This window comes from Lolium perenne, chromosome 5 (genome assembly GCF_019359855.2).
Source record: "Lolium perenne isolate Kyuss_39 chromosome 5, Kyuss_2.0, whole genome shotgun sequence".
NCBI classification, from domain to species: domain Eukaryota; kingdom Viridiplantae; phylum Streptophyta; class Magnoliopsida; order Poales; family Poaceae; genus Lolium; species Lolium perenne.
The window spans coordinates 113661440-113681520 of NC_067248.2; the positions used below are offsets into that span (position 1 = coordinate 113661440).

General features: G+C 42.9%; 1 protein-coding gene across 1 annotated transcript; it reads right to left on the reverse strand.

Annotated features, from left to right (window-relative positions):
• Positions 1-12039: 12039 nt before the first annotated feature.
• Positions 12040-17501, reverse strand: LOC127299678 (O-fucosyltransferase 9). The gene is made up of 10 exons (XM_051329687.2): positions 17121-17501; positions 16294-16366; positions 16077-16144; positions 15592-15680; positions 14313-14510; positions 14025-14229; positions 13775-13942; positions 13330-13497; positions 13004-13194; positions 12040-12594 (listed from the first exon to the last, which is right to left on the reverse strand). The coding sequence occupies exons 1-10, from the start codon at positions 17484-17486 to the stop codon at positions 12459-12461; spliced, it is 1662 nt and encodes a 553-aa protein (XP_051185647.1). The 5' UTR covers positions 17487-17501; the 3' UTR covers positions 12040-12458.
• Positions 17502-20081: the final 2580 nt, after the last annotated feature.

Below are 20081 nucleotides of genomic sequence, written 5' to 3' on the forward strand. Positions count from 1 at the left end.
AGAAATTCAAATTCTAAATGTCCATTAATCATCTCTAGTTGAATTTTAGTTGCCTCTTGTTTAGAAGAAATGTTTTATCACATTATGGGGGAGTAATATGTTTTGTACATATCACAAGCCTAGAAAATGTGAACATATGAGGTTATGTCACTTAGAGTTGATGCTCTTAATTATCTTGTTCCTAGGTGGCATGTTTGCTCAAACAAAGCTCCACTTCTATTAAAAAGCTTTTATTGGCTCATCTTATGGACTCTTGTTTGATTAAGAAATTCTTGGTACGGTTTTCCTCAAATACATATCTCTATATCTTATTTGGGACACCGTTTGCTTCAAGTTATTCTAATCATTGCCGTGCGTGATTGTTTGACTAATTGAAGTCATCAAGAATCTTCATCCGTGCATAGTGCTTAATTATATATACTTATCCTATGCCTTTATTTGTGAAGTTGATCCTTACTATCATTGTCAATTCACCACCGGAAATTATGTCCAATATATTCATTGTCTTTGACAATTGATAACCTTGTATGTGATTGAATTCATGGATCATCTTCACCTTGGATTGTTTCTTATTGCCTTATTTTATTTCCAACAAATCTTTGTTGCTCCCATGTGTCTTCCTTGTCCCTTTGAAAAATCTTTTGATAAATTCTCTTGATTCATATCAAGTGTTTGTTTTGGAAGACAAATCTTTTCCTTACGGTACATTGTGCCATTGTGAAAAGTGAATAGGTTTTGGTTTACTTTGTTTGAACCTTGCTCTTTGGGGGAGTTTGCTATCTCATTCTTTCTTACATGATTTATTTGCTTGAATGAGATAAATCCTTGAGCATGTTTGCTTTATTTCATCCTTTATGCTCAATGGTTTCTTCTTAGTTCATTTGTTGAACTTTGTTGAACAAATCTTTTGTGATTTGCGTCTTTGATATATTTTGGACAACAAATTTGTTTGGTGATATCTTTATGCCTTATTCGATTCTTTTGGTGTTTTGTCCAAAGTATATCTTTCTTGGATCTTTAAAGTCTTTATGTGTGCTTATATGTAATTTGTTTATATTTGTAGCATGCTTGCCTTGTTTGATCCATCATATAGGGTATACTCCATCAAATCCTAAATGGCTAAGATGTGCATGAAATTCAAATTTCATCTAAATATGCACATATTTATATGGAGTGTGTCCTATATATTGTGGTTTGTCTAACCATGTTGGACCCAATGAGTTTGGGGGCCAAGATGTACTTGAATGATGTTTTAGGTACGTTGGAGATGCAATGGAGGCTTGTCTCATCTATAAGGAAGATGTTATCACCATATGAGAATTGGAGTCAAGACTAGGATGATCTATGAACTCCTATCTACTACATCATGCCATTGCTATCTCGGTAACAAGTATCTTATTCATGCATACTCATATAGCATCCAACCTCTTGTAGGTTGCATCTTGGCATGAAATTCTTTATTTAGAAAATATTGAGGTTCTTGAAAAATCCTTTTAAAGAAAACTTCTTATTGTACACTTGATTAATTTGAGAAGATGCATATGATGGGGATATATATATATCATGTTTATGATTCACTTATCCCAAATATGCCCTCTAGCAATTTATTGCATATCAATTCCTCAAAGAACTCTTATGTAAAATATTGATGAAATTGAGAAATAAATCCGCATTTGTGATACTTGTTGCCTCTCTCAAAACATTCCAACTAGCTTTACTTCCCTTATTGTTGGTTGTGATGTTTTTGAGATTTTACTTGTTTGAAGCTCATTCATATACCATAAGTGAAAATTGGAGCCATAGGCTATATATATGCTTTATTAAGCAAACATCCTTTGGTATATTTTATGACTTCATCTTGGATACCTTGTCTTATCTATTTTGTTAACCTCTTGTGTGTGCATGTTTCTTTATGGATCACTTGTCCACTTTAGAAACTCATATACATAAGAGAGCTAATCCATCACCTTGATATCCTTGTTCTTTGCCAACCATCTTCTTATCCTTTTGATTTTAGTGTTGTTGGTAAAGAAGATTTATGAGTGCTTAGTTTATTTGTTTTCCTTCTTGCACTCATATCTCGTAATTGTTGGACTAAAGTTGTTCTTCATAAGCATACTCTCTTTATCTTAGTTGTGTTCTAAATGATATATAGGGAGTGAGGATTCCATGTTTGTGCATATTGTATTCAAATACAAACATTATAAATTGTGCACGAACCTTGGGGAGCTTTCTTATTTTTAGAGCACTATATCTCTCTTATCATGATATCTTTGTTTGTCCAATTGGATCGTTGATTGCTTACTTTATTTGTTGAAGCTCACTTCACCATGTTATCTTTATGCAATCTTTGATCCTCAATATAGTTTGACTTCCTTCAAATATTCATCATTGGATATGTGCACTTGATTCCACTCAAATTATGAGAAGTGCACACTTTGTGGAGGAACTCACATTATATTGGCCTTCTAAATTTTTCACCCATTTTGACAATCGATGCCAATGGGGGAGAAGTTTAGAGGGTTTAAGGGAATGGTTTTATACTTAAGCTTGGTTTGTGCTTAAGTGTTTTGCCTCTCATGCATTCCATATTTATATGTCTTGCATGGTTGTATATATATAGTGGAAACTATCCCAAAGGTTAATCTTGACAATATATGCAATGAATTCATGTTCATCACACGTGCATACATTGTGGGGGAGTTTTCTCTATATATATTGGTTCCACTCACATCTCTTGCATGTGTTGTAGTTGTGTCAGTAGAGCCGGTTTTGATATGGTCTAGTAGCTTTGTGTTACTTGACCATATCAAATACAACCTCTTGTATACAACTTATTCTCGGATAAGTTGCGTACTTGTTTCTAATATTCATTATATAAACCCTCTTATTGTGGTTGTCATCAATTACCAAAATGGGGGAGATTGTAAGGGTACATTGCCCCTATGTGTGGTTTTGGTAATTAATGAAAACCCCTATGGACTAATGTTTTCATTGAGTTTATATGAAGGAATATTCCATAGGTACTACTTGTATTCCATGTGTTGGATTCAAGTATGGATGCCATGAAGATAAAGATACACCTTGTGTATTGGCATCAAGATCATTGTTTTAAAGATACATATGTGACATGATCAAGAAGAAGAAATGAAGATGGAGTTCTTATGTGGAACTCAATATTAGCCATGCTCTATCTTAAGTGAGTATGAGAAGATACAAGGTTGATTTGGGCAAGTTCAAGATGAGCATCTCAAGTGGATCACATGCTTGAAGCTTGCCGTCCATTGGTGATAATGGACATGTGAAGATGTACATCTATGGAGCTTTCCCATCATGGTGTATGGGGGAGCATTTGAGAGTCTTCATGAAGCAACGATGATCAAGTTGTGGCATACCGGCTTGTATGGAGCTTGAAGAGCTATCATCAAGATCAAGCGGGATGCGCAAGGCAAAGGTATGACTTTGCTAGGTTTTTCCTTTTACCGGTCTCAAGGTGGATGTTGGGAGACCGGATTATAGGATAGATAGCCGCACTATTAAGAGGGGCTTTCGGTTGGGTAACTTGACCACATCGTCTTAGGGAGCTCAATCCTTTGCATACTTTGCATATCCTTATTGCTTCTTGGTGTTTCTCTATGTGAGGTTCTTGAGCTTGTTGCTAGCTTTACAACAAGCCCAAGTTCATCGAAAACGAAGTTCGCATGCATCTTCTATTGCGTTTTCGAGGTTGGGTGATTTTACCGGTTATTCATGATATAAGGTTCTACCTTTTTTATTCATGATAAAATCCCCTCCTATAGATTCTTGGTTTTTCACTTTCTATTAGATAGCATTCGTTGTTATCTTCCAAACAAAATTGGTTTCATTCGAATCAGAGTTCGGGAGCATTTGTTATTAAAGAAAAAGGGAAAAAGAGAAAAAGATAAAAAGAAAAGAAAAGAAAAAAACAGAGGGGTGGCAGCCGGCCGGCCGCCCGGTCAGCCGGGCCGCGCGCCGGCCCACCCGGTCCCGACCGGCCTGGTGACTGGTGCCATCCGGGCCGCGGCCAGAGGCCTTTTGGCCCATGACCGGCCTAAGGCCCGGTCCCCGACCGGCCAGCCGCGCGTTCCCGGTCCGACCGGATTCGGCTCCGGGCCGCATCTCCTCCGCCGGCCCACACGGCCTTGGCTCCCCCGCGCGGCCTGGGCCTTCGCGCCGCCCACGCGCGGCCGGTGCACCCGGTTGCCCCGCCTGGGCCTGGCTGCTGCGCCGGCCCACTGCACCCGCCCAAGCTGGGCTTTGCTTCTCCACGAGGCCCACGCGCCGTGTTTGGCTCCAGTCCGGTCGGACCGGGCTGCTGACCGGCCTGTCCGGCCTCAGCCCCGGTCGGCCGGCTGGGCCACCGGCTGGGCACGTTTTTGGGCCCTTTTTAATACGTTTTTCACTTGGTTTTTTCCCCAACGGTTATTTCTCTTCTTGGACTATAAATAGGTCTTCTTCCACCTTTAGACAAGCAGTTCTTCCCATTCTCTCTCCTCCATTGCTACTATTTGAAGAACTTGCTCTTCCCCTTGAATCCTCCAACCATTCTTGCTCATATTTGAGGATTTGAGAGAGGGGATCTAGATCTACACTTCCACCAAACCGTTTCTTCTCTAAGTGAGGGAATCTCTTGGGATCTAGATCTTGGAGTCTTTGGTTGACTTTCCCCCTTGTTCTTCCTCTCCAATCTGATCCTAGCATTCGTTGCTTTGGTGGGATTTGAGTGTGAAGGATTTGAACACCTCCGGTGTTCTTGCTTTGCATCATTGCATAGTGTTGAGCTCTCCACCACGATTTGTTCGAGTGAGAGACCGTGAGCTTGTTACTCTTGGAGGGCGACCTCCTAGTTGGCTTGGCGGTTGGTGCTCCGGTGATCTCTTCAAGAAGATTGTGAAGAGGCCCGGGCTTCTCCTTCGTGGAGCTTGTGAAGTGGTTGTGGAGCTTGCCATCTCCGGAGCGGAGGAAAAGCTAACCATAAGGAAAGGGCCACTATCCTTCGTGGGTGTGGTTCGGAGAATAGGGTGAGCCTTCGTGGCGCGGGGAATCCTTCGTGGGACCTCCACTCCTCCAAACGTGACGTACCTTGTTGCAAAGCAAGGGAACACGGGAATACATCCTCGTCTCCCCGTGCCTCGGTTATTTCTATACCCGAGCTCTCTTTCCTTGTGATAGCCATCGTGCTTGAAGTATATATATATCTTGCTATCACTTGTGCTACATATATCTTGTGCCTATCTTGCTTAGCTCTAGTTTCTATTGTTACACTTAGTTGAGCTTAGCATATTTAGGGTTTGTGCTTGTAAACTAAACGATAGTTTAATTCCGCATTCTTACAAGACAAATCCGCAAGAGTTTGTAATTGCCTATTCACCCCCCCCCCTCTAGGCGACATCTCGATCTTTCACCGTCGAAGACACCACCCTGTCGGCCGCTCTGTCCCCTACTCCCAAAGCGGCGCCTCCAAGGAGGAGCACGACGCAGGAGAGCGCCGTCGTCGCTCGGCCAAAGCCTAGGTTTTCACCCCGGATGCAGGGGAAGAAAGTGGGAGATTTTCCTCACCAGCCCTTCAACAAGGAGAACGGCGACGAACATCGTCGTTGTTGCCGGTGTGGCTGGTAAACAACCAGCCAAGGGTTTCCCCCAGAAAACACCCAGCCACCTCGCGCAGACGCGGCTCGGGAAGTCCGAGAACCATCCGATCCAGATGAGGCGCAGAGAAGCAGAACAAAGGGGACGCCACGAAAGCCGATGTAACCAGCTACGTCGCGACAAGACTTCAGCTGACTCCTCGCCGTCCTCACGACCAAGAAGCCCAGCCAGCACCAGCAAGCGCCACCCGCCTTCCGGTCGACGCCGCACCCACCGTCCAGGGCCGCCGCCCCGGCATCCCAGCTCCGAGCCCTGAAGAACTGAGAGGAAAAGGGGGCTCCGCCATCACTGGAACCACCTACACCGCCTCGGGAGCATTGAACCTGAAGGGGGAGGGATCCTCCCACAGATCGGCGACCTGGAGCCCCCATGGCTACCAGCGCCGCCAGATCTGGAGTGGCAGACGATGGGCTCGCGAGAGCCCGGGCCCCCTGGCCCGAGATCTCGGGGCGGCCAACCCTGGCCGCGTCCACCATCGCCCCACCTAGATCCCACCGCCCACACCGGCGGGCACCCCGCTGGCCAAGCTTGCCGCCATGGACGCGCAGAAGAGAACCAAAACCGGAGGAGCTCCTGTCCACTCGCAGAGAGCAGGGCCGCCAAGCTCGCGTCGCCCGCTGCCGCGCCCGAGGGGCGCCGCCGCCGCACCGTGCACGCAGAGGACCGCGAAGCCGCCACGCCGCCGCCCTGCGGCCACGCCATCGCGCCCGACGCCAGCGCCACGCCTCGCCGGCTGCTGCGGCCCGCGCCGCCACCACCGCGCGAGGGGAGAGGAAGCCCCGCCGCCGCCAGCGCCGCCCGGGCTTCGCCCGACGACGCCCTCCGGCGGCGGCGAGGGGGGTGGGGGAGGGGAGGTGCTGGGGAGCGGCGGCGGCTAGGGTTCCTCCCGGGTCGCTCGCGGGAGCGACCGCGAGAGGGTACTACTTCTCCACTCATCGTTGATTTAAATGTGTCTATTCACGTTTATGCAATCTATGACCATAACTCACACTCCCTACAAGCAACACAATAGATTATCCGCAAAAAAAGGAACACAGTAGAGATACAACCACAAACAAAAGTGGCCTGAATAACTCTCAAGTCCAAGCACGACCGCACATCAATGGTGATGGGTGCTTTCAACCATCTATTGCCAGAAAAATATTACATTACAGTACATATAAAGGCTAATCAATTTAGCTTACCTAAATTGATTTAGACACTGTAGATAGCTAATTTTCCTCCCTTCTTTCTATGGTTACGTGACATGCGGCCATGTTTTCAATTTGTAGGTAGACTAGTAAGCTTGCACGTGCAATGCACGTCTCGACTAATATGAATTTAGACATAAAAATTAGCAATGATAAAATAGTAACGGCTATATGAAACATCATAGATCTTCCCCAATACCAAAAAAGTACATTATAATCTACATATCCTTGATTCTGAAGTCCAATACACAATATTTTCATATAGAAATGCTAGAAAAGTGCATATATCATGCACTTCCAAGCTATTCACTGCTAATTTCACTCCATTAAAAGGCAGCTGTAAGCATGTGTTACGACCGTCAGCTCTGAGCACACTGAATGCATTAACTATGAAAATAACATGCTCCGAGTACACCGAATGCATAGACTATAAAAATAGCATCCTTATGTCTGTTTCTAGCCAAACTAATATTAGACTGAGCACTTGTGATAGTTCCGGTTACATTGCTACAACGCTACCGCTGATTGAGAGATCTAACAACAATATTTCTAACATTTAGCTAAAAATGTTTAAAAAAATTATGGCGACCATTATTAGCATAGATTTTATCACATGGTTTAAAAACTGAAATTTCAGAAAACCTGCAATCAAAACATATAAGACAAAAATCGATGAAACGCCATTTTGAAATAGAAGAATAGCTGTAGACAAATATATAAACTCATTTTCGTATTTCATGCCAATTTGTTGATTTATACGCGAGGATTAGTAGAGTATATCATTTTAGTTATTCTATAAACCATAATCTTGTGGAGACTATCAAGATGTCGGGCACCATGGTAAATAGGAAATGTGGAGCTCCAACAGTTCTACCTTGATATTAACCTGATCTCAATGTCCACTTCTTTTAGCGAACTTGCAATACTGCTAAACAACATGTAGTGCTTTTAGCCATTATTGAATGGAAAATAACAGACCACGAGCAATAGATCAAAATCAGACTATTAGTACATAAATTTTATCCACGAAAATAATGCTCACAAACAAATCAGGAAGAATAATGAACTTTTAACAATATGGCTAGGGGAATAGGGGATGTATCTCAATCTGGCTCAGTTTATATATGTTATAAGGCAATGTATGCCGACATAGAAAACATGTTATGTGATATCACCTCAACAAGCAAAAGAAAAGTTGTTCTTATCAGGAGAGCTGAGTAGAAATAAAGTAAATGCTCACAAAATATGATGGTGAGCAACTTGCTTACAGGGATAGCGTAAATGCTTAATAAATATATCTAACTGCAGAAAAATTAGCATGCCAATGACAAGTTTATAAAACATAAGCTATTTAGACACTGTAGATAGCTAATTTTCCTCCCTTCTTTCTATGGTTACGTGACATGCGGCCATGTTTTCAATTTGTAGGTAGATTCAGTGAATCGGTTGTTTACAGTTTCCCTTTTCTTTTGGGCACCACTAGGAATCGGACTCTGATTCTTTGCTTCCCATCGGACCCCTCTTCATCCGTTCGATTGAAAGCAGCAAGACCGTACGATTTTCAAGAAGTTTGCGTGTCTAATTCCATTAGTTGCGGCCAGACTGCGTGCTTCTTCCTTAAATAATCCCGTAATCACGTCCATCCTATCTGGCAGTTTCCTAAACACTTACGTGGGTTTGACTTCTTTCTGTAACCACTCCTAATTTCTGATTTTTTAGAAAACTAATACTCCATTTTAAGGATATTATCTAACTTCTTAGCTTCATTAACTTATGAAGCATGTTCTGCTTCCAAGGTTATTTTACTTTGCATCCTACGAAGTCGAAGTTTGCTTCGAAAAAAACATTATTTTGCTTCCTTCTCCAGCTGCACAATAATATTAATTCATATATTAAGCTTCTGTATGAACCAAACTTAGGAAACCAAAATTTGCTTCAAACACACTAAAGTGTTATTTCCATACACCGAAGAATTTGCTTCTATGGGAAGAAATTACAGGTGATCCAGTTTTGAAACTATTACAAAATTTGCTCCTATCAAACCGAGAACCTGCTACCATGAACAATTTGGTATCAGCATGGATTTCTCATTGTTCCTTCTATTCGCTTAATACTTAGAGAGCTACAGTTGCGGAGATCAACTATGTGGTAGTAGAAGCCGGTTGATGTCCTTGCCGCGACCGAACGACCAAGGGACGACACGCGAGCTTGGTGCAGTTTCTTGATAGTCCTTTACCAGCCAGGCTAGTCTCTTGACAACCACTTAAATAATGTCATTTGGCAACTGTTGCGGTTCGTGGCGACGAAACCTTCACCATGCGATCAGTAGCACGGACGAGGACGACACAGTCGTCTAGATCCTTGTCGTGCTTCCACCATGTGGCCAATGACCATGCATGGCCAAGAATGTATGGTATACAATAGAAACATATGTGAGAAACAAAGAATCATGGTCCACAAAGTATGAAGCAAAACAGAGACTTAGGTAGTAAGAAACAATAAATCATGGTTCATATTGTTGGAAGCATAGACTCAGGTAGTAACAAACATAATATTAATATGGTGGATGCATGGAAAATCAAGGGTTAAAAAACTGATGTATTACAGAAGTACAATAAAGAAACAAATGTATATGTCCAATGATTTATAAAGAAGTGCAGATAGATGCATATTTGTAGTCCAATGCCGGCACATTTGCTATGATATTAGATTTGAGGAAGCCCTAATGTATAGTGTAGAACCAAGATCAACAAGGTTCTCGATACCACATATCGCTCAAGAATTTTACACTCGTTGAGACGTGCATGAGAGATGTATCGGAAATGGAAATAAAAACACAAACTCTAGAAGCATGCTTCCATTGGCACAAACTCTCTGTATGCATATAAGAAATAAATATAAGATATACATGAAGAAGTGGCTTGTGCGAGGCAAACATTTGGTGATATCTCAACAACATTCATGTTGGGAAATGTATGAAGCATGAGGTAGAAATTAAAATTTAAAAATTAATAAATGGAAACAAAAAAGGAAACACGAGGCAGTGTTACTATCGCGACAAACCATCTGTACGAAGAAAGGCAGTGTTAAAAAAGAAACATTGGATGATATGAAGCAGACATTTCATACCATCTCAACTTAACCCATTATGGTGGAAGCATACAAATCTAGTACCGTTTTATAGCTAGATCTGGGCACAACAAAATAGACGGGAAAAATGGAGATGGATAAATGGATTAGAACCTACTAGGCCAGAAGAGAAAGCAATTACCAGATTCGTGCTGTCAGATGCACGTATTCTTCTGGAACAAGAGTACCATATCCTTCCACCCCTGGAAAATCAAACCTTGCTGGTGGTGATGGAGTCTCCACCACTGTTCCACTCGCATCCGAGCCGCTCCGGCACTCCGACGCCGGGAAATAGGAGATGCATCTGATGAGGGTGCTGGGGGAACACCATCTAGTTGAGGTGGAGGAAGCGCAAGGGGATCGGAGCGTGGTCATGCCGTTGATGGGTACCACGGCTTCCTACTAACATGGCAGCGCTCCGGTGCGGTGGAGATGTTCAGTGCCAGCGCTGTGGGAGCAGATCGATTAGGAGAGGAAATTTTGGGGAGGAGAAAAGGACGATCTAACCGGCAGGTAAATTTGTGGCGTGGTTAACGGGGGTGGGAGGAGTGGACGGGCCGTCCGATGGAAGCGAGATGGACAGCATCCGATCGGTCCGACGATTGGCTTCGCATCAGCCTGCGATGTGTAGTGTTTACCTTTTCTTTTTGTCCGAAGGGATTACCAATTAGCGGTTCATACCATGTCTTCCTTCATAATCATAAAGCAACATTTATCATCGAGAGGTCAAACTGTGCTAAAGTTAACATGTTTCCTTAGCGCCCTAATGCTATGTTATATATGGGCGTGGACTTATTGCAGCGAAGCATAGCACATATACTCTCTAAAATTTTAAAAAGTAGGTAGAGATCGTTACCAAAAAAACGGGTATAGGTATGAAATGAACAGCGTTTTAAAACAGAATCCATATTTGTTCTCTCAAAGCAAGCAAACTGCTAGTGTATTTTTTTTTGTTCAGCTCATAAACAGTTTACAATGTGTAGTACAAATCCCTGGGTTTCAAAAGTTTGAAGGGCAGATTGAAAGGGACAAATTCCTACCATAAAATGAGCTGAATTTGAACACCTGAAGATAGGCATCGACGAAGAATGTCGAAGTGACTGTTGTGCACAGTCGTGAGCAATACCATTGGGCTCTCTTTTGATGTGGTACACCTTTGGCTGCAGCCTGCAGGTTTGTAGAAGCTCTTTTGTATTCAGCAATTTGGTGCCTCAGTTCCCAGGGAATCTGAGTATCAGATATCATTGGTGCTATTGCAGCCCTTGCAAGTACTAGATTGTCAGTTAGGAAGGAGGTGTGCTGCAGCTGGAGCTTCTCTGCTACTCTAGTAACTTGAAGAAAAGCAAGGGCTTCAGCCTGAAGAGCAGTGTCACTGGTGCTGAAGCTTGGATTAGAATTTTCTCTTCAGTACATTGCTGTTGAATTTGACAGTATACTCCGAGACCTGTAGAAAGTGAGCCTGAGAACCTGAGCCTTGATTTTCCTTCCAGGTTGCATCAGTAAAGATTTTGTTTCCATCAATGAGTTGATCTGCTTGAACCGTTTCTCCTTGTTCGAGATTCTGTATCCGTATCCTGCCTTCAGACTGTCGACTTGTATTTGTATCTTGATGGTTCTGCTCATGACGCATATACCTGTCCAAGGAAATCTGCACAACATCCAACATTTCCATATTTTGGTTAATAGCATTTGCCATATGTTGGATTTGAGTAGGGTGCCTTTCCTTTTTATTAAATAAGCAATCATTCAGTCGCTCTATGCAGCTAGTTAGCTACAGAGAGGCCAATCGCACTGGAACAATGGGAGCCATTCAGCCATGCACCGGCTGGGAGCAGAGACGAGAATTTCTGTTAAATCTAACGCCAAAACCAGGGCAGGAAAACTTTATACGCAGTTCAATGCTCGTCCTGAGTACAAACAAATGGTGTCATTTTATTGATAACGGCCCAGAAGGAAAAAATGATGGAAAAAAACGTTGGATCTGCTCTGTGAAAGCATTTGGAATATGAATTGCCAAGAGCAAGATGAAATGCAAGAACAAATGCTGTGATGATATGCTGAAAAAATCCTTTCTTTGAAGTTGGTTGTTAGCCCTTGTTTTTGGATATACATTGAAGCAGTCAGGTTGTTTTCGTATCTACAACCCAATTACTCAACTCTCTCTTCTTTACAACCGACAGATAGAACTAACAAATGGTGATTGCTATACTGTGGACTACCTACAAGTATACAGAATCCCTCAGGTCCTCTCCACTGCTGCTCCTCTGGAATTCTTGCAATTAGACGCTATCTGAACATTCGATCCAGCATTGAATGGCTCGAGTCATGCGAGAGGGTATCTCATGCGAAGCTCAAATGCTTAAATTCTCTACAGCTTTGATCATGACCGTCAATTATTCGTTGTAATTTGTACAACCCATGATGCCATGCCTTTGGTGCAAAAGGCAAGAGGACTGAAGCATTTGAGCTTTATGTTCCATCTTGCTGACACATGCAATCCGGCATGGGGAAGGTGTATATGGAGTCGTTAGGTTTCCTGAATGCAATGCCCCTTACGTCACTGTGGTGTAGTATATCCTGCATCTGACGCTTGAATCGACTCCATCTGCAGTTCACAGAGAGAGTGTGGGTTTCATATAGTACCAAGTCAATTTACTTACTCCCTCCGATCCATAATAAGTGTCTGGGATTTTGTACTTAGTACAACTATCGTACTAAGTTCCCAACACTTATTATGGATCGGAGGGAGTATTTGAATTTACTTATCATCAGATTACGTATGTGAAGGCCAACTAAGAGATGTTTGCAATTTATGAAGTGTATTCAGAAAAATGGGCAACAGCTACAGAGGTCAGTCATGGTTGGCAGAAAGATAACAAGGGCAGCCTTGGGTGAGAAACAACTGCTTCAGCAATTAGGCTTGGTGAAGGCATTTCAGAAAATAGTCAAAAACTGAAACTGATACAGTGTGACCTATCATACTCTGTCGACATAGAATGGCAGCTCAAACTAACCTGATATTCGGATCATCAAAAGATAAGACCAGCTTCCGCTTGTCAGGTTTTATTGTCTTTGCATTCCCTCCTAGCAGGTAACGCCTGTGCCCCATCAGAAAGTGTGGAAAGTTCCCCCCTTGAGTCGTCACAAACACCTCACTCTGAACAGAGACAGTGTAATCTAATGCTGCTAACCGAGATGAGTACCCCTACAGAAAATGGGTTCGTGAGTAGGACAATATCCAAACAGTATGAACAAAATCAATGTGAAATCGATGAACATTTAATGCATGCATAGTCGTCCAACATTCAGAACAATATCAGGCTTGGCTGGGGAGCCATACCTTAAACTCAGCAAGTTCTTCAGGCAAAGCAAGAGTGTCCTTGGTCTCTAAAAGAGGGAACATCTGGCGAAGGGGAGCCATGTATTTTGCAGCATTGTATATTTTGCCAGAAGCTACATAGAGGAAGGTTGTATTGTCAAATCCCATGCCTCGCAGCATCATACCAACCTGCTCAAATTCAGTCAGTTAACACATTATTTCCAGTAAATTTAGTTGGCACTCAACTTAAAGGTTGCTATTATTGACCTGAAACTTCACATGCTAAAGTAGCAGACAACAATTCTATACAAAAAAGGAAAGCACAAAACATAAACCCTAAAGTGATCTTAAGTAATGACCTGAAAACGAATGCATTACTGAGTGCACATATGCCCAAAGGACTGCTTAAATCACAGTTTCACAGTACAAACATACAGAGTGGAAAAGGGTAAAACGATATACCGACCTCTAGAGGAGTAAGTGGACATTTTCCATCCCTTCTGTTTGCCTCAGGATTGATAACTCGACCAGGTCGGTGAAACTTCCCTCTCCAGCTCCTTTCACGGGCATTTTCCATTTCAATCTTTTCCTTCTGGCCACCATCATATGTACAGCATGAAAAAGCTACCATATCCTGAACAGTATGCACAAGTCTTAATACGATGGAAGAAGTATGCAATGTAATACTTAACTCCCAAGGAAGAGTGTATTAACACCTCTTCGAAACGGAGATGCACTGAGACATATTTCCCACCAGTCGAAGAACTCTTTTTCATCATTCGGACAACCATGTCCTCTGCAAGAACTCTTATTGGCTCGGCAAATCGCAGTGCCTGGTAGTTCACCAAACATCTCAAGGCCTGGATATTCGATGGAACTGACTGAGCCAATCTATTGGAGAATGGGGCGATGCGCACAACCCTGCATGGAATAGAAATATAATGAAACCATATTCAATCCAGGCCTCTCTTTTTTTTGTCTGTGGTTGGGAGCGTTTACCATACCCTAACTCCAGTAATTTCGGTAACACCTTCTGCAGATAGTGATCTGGAGATGAGTAGGCTTTAGTTCTCATATTTGGTATGCTGCTGGTATTATGATTGAAGCGCAGCAAAACATCTTTAGGGAGTTCCTTCACCACTCTTACATGTTGTCGGAGTGTCTCGATAAAACGATCTTCGTCAAAAATATCACTAAATTTGCTGAAAAACATAACAGGAGGTAAACACATTATTATCCTGAAACTCTCTACAATAGTGTTCATATGTGGCACAGCACAAGGGAAAGGAATAAATTTGGATGATAACACCTAACGCTACTGCTATTGTATATGAACTTTGCATGCTACAGAGAACTGTAAATTTAGTTTGATGAAACATGTAAACAGCATCTGCTTTAATCTTGCACTGCAACATTAATAGAAGTTAGGAGAAAAGAATGCCGTTCAGAACCAATATATATTAGAATACGAAGTAGAATGTCAAAAATAAACTTTCGTGGGTTTATCATTAGTTAAAGAACTGCTATTATGTAACTGTACCGTACAAGAGTAAATGTTGGGAAATACATGGAAGATTTTCCCAAGGATTGGAGCCAAATTTACATGTATTTACCCTTTCAAAAGATTCGCAGAAGTTATTATAAATTCTCAAAAGATAGGGAAAGAAGTCGGTAAGATAGCATGGGTTGCCATGGTTAGATTTCTTATAGTTGACTAGAACTTCCACCTAAAATAAAAAATGTCACTTCTAATAATTAGGTAGGATTCACTATTATTTTTATCATGAGATCACACGCTGACATGACTAGAGGCTCATAGTACCCCTCTGAATCACACAACAAATGCTACTTCATTACATGGTGAAGACCTTTCATGTTACTTATAGCATCATGCCCACGGCAGGGACTCTTTTGAATATCATAATAATGCATATGTCCATGATTGGATACAATTTGAGAGTTGGAAAGTGCAAGATCAGAGAGAAGCTCCATTAGAGTACAGATACTTCTGTCCAAATAATATAAGCACACGCAGTGAATATACTTCCTGTATAGAGGCTGGCACATGTAGCTTAGAAATGAATTATTCAACATCTTGGTAATTGTATATAGTTGTATTGCACCACACATTTACAGAATTTATTAGTCTTGACACGCACATTGTGCGTGCATAGTTACTAGTAACGAGAAAGGGACTACTGGTCCAGACAGGCATATCATATTAAAATGGCAAATATCAAATGTGACAAATGAAAGCTGTGAGCGAAAAATAGAATTAGTTACCTAGGATCACGCCAAACGCTATTCAAATGAAATACTGGGATCACAAGAGTTGCATTAAGCAAGCTGGCCACAGCAACTGCATCGCAGATCTGCATTAATAAAAGGTCAGGAGTTGTACTGCCCATAACTTTACTCGGCATAGTGTGAAGGTTCCAAGGACTTGACAAACATCATACATCAACATCATAGCTAATGGTAGAGACCATAGCATCGTTCTCAACCTCTCAGGTGAGAAGAAATATATTCACAGCAGAAGGCCAGCTAACATATGTAACCAAGGCGATGAAAGAAAAGTAAGAAAATACGTGCGGTCTTGGTACAGATAAGCCGCCTACGTGTGTACCAAGATAGTATCAGTGTCTTTCCAGCAAAAAGTTATTGATGAAACCTATCTCAATCAAATGATAGTGTGACACAAGATGACTCCAAGAATATTAGATACTAGCAAGAGTTTTGCTAAGCATGGCCGTAAATTTTATACTTACAGAAAGACGCTGTTGATTGAGACCACCATTTGCTTCAACTATGAGATACCCATTTGAAGGCGGCAACTCTGCAAAGAGCAAAAGAAAAACGATGCAGACTATCAATGCTAATCCTAATCTCATCTTTCAGCGCTGATCATTTATGGAACACAAAGAAGTACTGATACGAGGCAACAATTATTTTAGTGAAAAATAACAAAAGGCAGGAGAGTTGAACCTGATGGAATCAGCCTCCTTTTGACACAAGGCATCCATAGCTCTCCAGAATCCGGATAACGTGGTGTAGTTAACTGCACAACACCAGAATTTTGATATGATTACTGACAAGAGGATATAAGTTACAATGGACAAAAAAGGACATGCTGGAAGTCCAAGGACTAATTTAAGAAATTGGTTCCTACTTGTGGCATGTGAAGTTATTATTTCCCTAAGACTAGTGTTCCAAATATTGGAGACTTCCTATACTCTGAACAGCACATTTATGATGGCTGGATTCACAAACCTGCTCGAAAGCAGAAGATCTATCACCCAAATCTATTCCATCTGAACCAAAGGATTCAATGATATTTACTTCTAAAACAGCATGTCCCTTGTTTGGGAAAGCATAACTAGGTAGCAGCTTGATGCCCAACAAAACAACAGACTAGCACACAGGAGAGGAGTACATCTAAAATCATGCGCGTAGCAGATGGGAAACAACCGTACACAGAGGAAATGCAGGGGCACATGCACATGGCCTCGCTCACGGGAAGACGAAGACTAGGAATAGAGAACCAGACTTTTTCTGGGCTTAAATAACTCGCGCACCAAGAACAGCAGCTCACGGAGCAGCAACATACTACGTCGCCATCATTTCCCGTGCTAAATCACAGCAAAGGCACCAAAAGGATCCCGAAATTCCTCCCCCTGAATGTTTCGCCTAATGCCGTAATGAAACCAGGAGAATCGGACCGGGCGAAGCAGGCAACGCAAGGCAAGGAGCTCAAATCTCCGTCGAGTTTGAAGTACGGCAAGTAAGTAACTGCGAAAACTAAGATCACGCACCATGCTGCGGCGCCATGAAGACGGGGTGGAGAGGGAGGAAGCGGATGCGGCGGTGGCGGTGGACGCGGGCGCGGCGTCGTCGCGTATGTCGGGCCACAGCCGCTCGAACACGATGTGGCTGCGGTACACGGACCCGGGCGGCGGCGGCGGGGACGCGCCCCGCCCCCGAAACGACGCCACCGTGACGCCCGCGCGTCCGTCGCCGTCGACGGGGCCTCCGCCTGCGAGGACGAACATGAGCAGCCCCGCCGCGTAGGCCATCGCGAGGAGCAGGACGACCGCGGCGCGGCGCCTCCCCCCGGCGCGGCCCGACGGGTGGCGCCGCGCGGCCTTGGCGGCACCGCGCAGCGACGGCGCCACGGACATCGCGTGCGCGCTCGCTCGCTCAGGGCTCTCGCAGGATCATGCGAGCTCCGGCCAGCTCCGGGGGATGCAGCGGTGAGGACGCCGAGGTAAGGAGAGAGAGCTGGGTGTAGTGGGACGTCTTTGGTAACCGGCGGCGCACGAAGCCACGAATGGTCTCCTTCTATTGGCGGAGACCGGAGAGGTGTGGACGTGTTGACTCTTGACGTGGGGTTTGGCTGCTGCTTGTGCTATGCCTATGCGTCTGGATTGTTTGTGGCGAATTTGCCGAATATCAAGATCAAATTCGAGACAAGTATTTTTATACTACTAAGATGCGTATCTAGACAAAGCTGAATCAATTAATTAGAAACATCAAAAGTACTGTAGTTATATTAAGTAGAAGAAAGTCCATTTTTCATCCTTAAACTTTCCCCAAAGTTCACATTTCGTCCTAAATGTTTTATTTCGTACAAATTGACCCCTAAACTTTGCAGACCAGTTTAAATGATAGTTCTGCTGGTTTTCTTGCCATATGAAAACCATGGTGGAAAGAAACCCAAACAAGACTAAAATCATCACAATCCTGGATATAAAGCATCAACCGAACTTAAAAATGGACACATACGATACAAGAAAGTTTTTAAGAAAAATAGAGCAAAATCAGCAAAAGTGGACGCACTGGTCGTTGCCGCCAAGTTGCCGACGAGCCTGGTTACACAAGCTCTGTTGCCAGAGGAGCAGCACAATCTGTCAGAGGATCATGACGGTGCAGAACGAGTAGCACAGAACGCCGGCGGCTAGCATGGTCACCTAAGAGCTGGTGCCACACTAGCGGCACAAGGAGGTAGGCAAGGGGGATGGCATAGCAGATGGTCAGATCAGGAGACGAGCCAGCCATATCGGCCGCTACCAACGAGCAGGATAATCTGGTTCGGTTTGTTTCGTTTTTTTTTTCAAGAAAATTAGGTGTTTTTGTGGGTGTTAGTAAAGTTTAAGGTCTGTTTTGTACCAAATAAAACATTTAGGATTAAAAGTAAACTGTAGTGAAAGTTTAAGGATGAAAAATGGACTTTCTTCTAAGTATGTTATTGAAGTATGTAATGGCTCATGCTACTTATTCCCTCCATCCACAAATAAATATACATTTAGACATATCTTAGGTTAAACTTTGTTAATTTTAACCAACTCCTTGGAAAGAATAGTAGTATTTATGACTCTAAATTAGTATTGTTAGACTTATCTTAACATGTGATTCAGTAATATAGTGCTTTGATGTTACATATATTTTTTTTTTGTGTAAAAGTTTGATCAAGTTTGTAAATGTTTGATTTCTTAAAAAAAGACGAGCGTACACTTATTTGTAGGCGGAGAGAATTGTTGGAGATATGCCCAAGAGGCAATAATAAATGGTTATTATATATCTTTGTGTTTATGATAATGTTTATATACCATGCTATAATTGTATTAACCGAAACATTGGTACATGTGTGATATGTAGACAACAAAGAAGTCCCTAGTATGCCTCTTAACTAGCTTGTTGATTAATAGATGATTAGTTTCATAATCATGAACATTGGATGTTATTAATAACAAGGTTATATCATTGTATGAATGATGTAATGGACACACCCAATTAAGCGTAGCATAAGATCTCGTCATTAAGTTATTTGCTATAAGCTTTCGATACATAGTTACCTAGTCCTTATGACCATGAGATCATGTAAATCACTTATACCGGAAAGGTACTTTGATTACACCAAACACCACTGCGTAAATGGGTGGCTATAAAGGTGGGATTAAGTATCCGGAAAGTATGAGTTGAGGCATATGGATCAACAAAGGATTTGTCCATCCCGATGACGGATAGATATACTCTGGGCCCTCTCGGTGGAATGTCGTCTAATGTCTTGCAAGCATATGAATAAGTTCATAAGAGACCACATACCACGGTACGAGTAAAGAGTACTTGTCAGGAGACGAGGTTGAACAAGGTATAGTGTGATACCGATGATCAAACCTCGGACAAGTAAAATATCGCGTGACAAAGGGAATTGGTATCGTATGTGAATGGTTCATTCGATCACTAAAGTCATCGTTGAATATGTGGGAGCCATTATGGATCTCCAGATCCCGCTATTGGTTATTGGTCGGAGTGAGTACTCAACCATGTCCGCATAGTTCGCGAACCGTAGGGTGACACACTTAAAGTTGGATGTTGAAATGGTAGAACTTGAATATGGAATGGAGTTCGAATATTTGTTCGGAGTCCCGGATGTGATCCCGGACATCACGAGGAGTTCCGGAATGGTCCGGAGAATAAGATTCATATATAGGATGTCATTTTATGTGAATAAAATGATGCGGAAGGTTCTATGGAAGTTTCTAGAAGGTTCTAGAAAAGTCCGGAAGAAACCACCAAGGAAGGTGGAGTCCACAAGGGACTCCACCTCCATGGCCGGCCAGCCTAGTGGGGGTGGAGTCCCAAGTGGACTCCACCATAGGGGGCCGGCCACCCCCCACATGGGAGGTGGGAATCCCACCTTTGGGTGGGAGTCCTAGTTGGGCTAGGTTTCCCCCCTCCTATGGAAGGTTTTGGTTTCGGGTCTTATTCGAAGA

Bases quoted from the DNA above. Each gene is read 5' to 3' on its own strand.
- LOC127299678 (XM_051329687.2), bottom strand. From the start codon at position 17,486: ATGTCCGTGGCGCCGTCGCTGCGCGGTGCCGCCAAGGCCGCGCGGCGC. The intron at 16,145-16,293 runs GTTCAACTCTCC...TGCTCTTTGCAG, and splicing joins AAGGAGGCTGATTCCATCAG to AGTTGCCGCCTTCAAATGGG. The intron at 14,511-15,591 runs GTAACTAATTCT...TATGTTTTTCAG, and splicing joins AGCGTTTGGCGTGATCCTAG to CAAATTTAGTGATATTTTTG.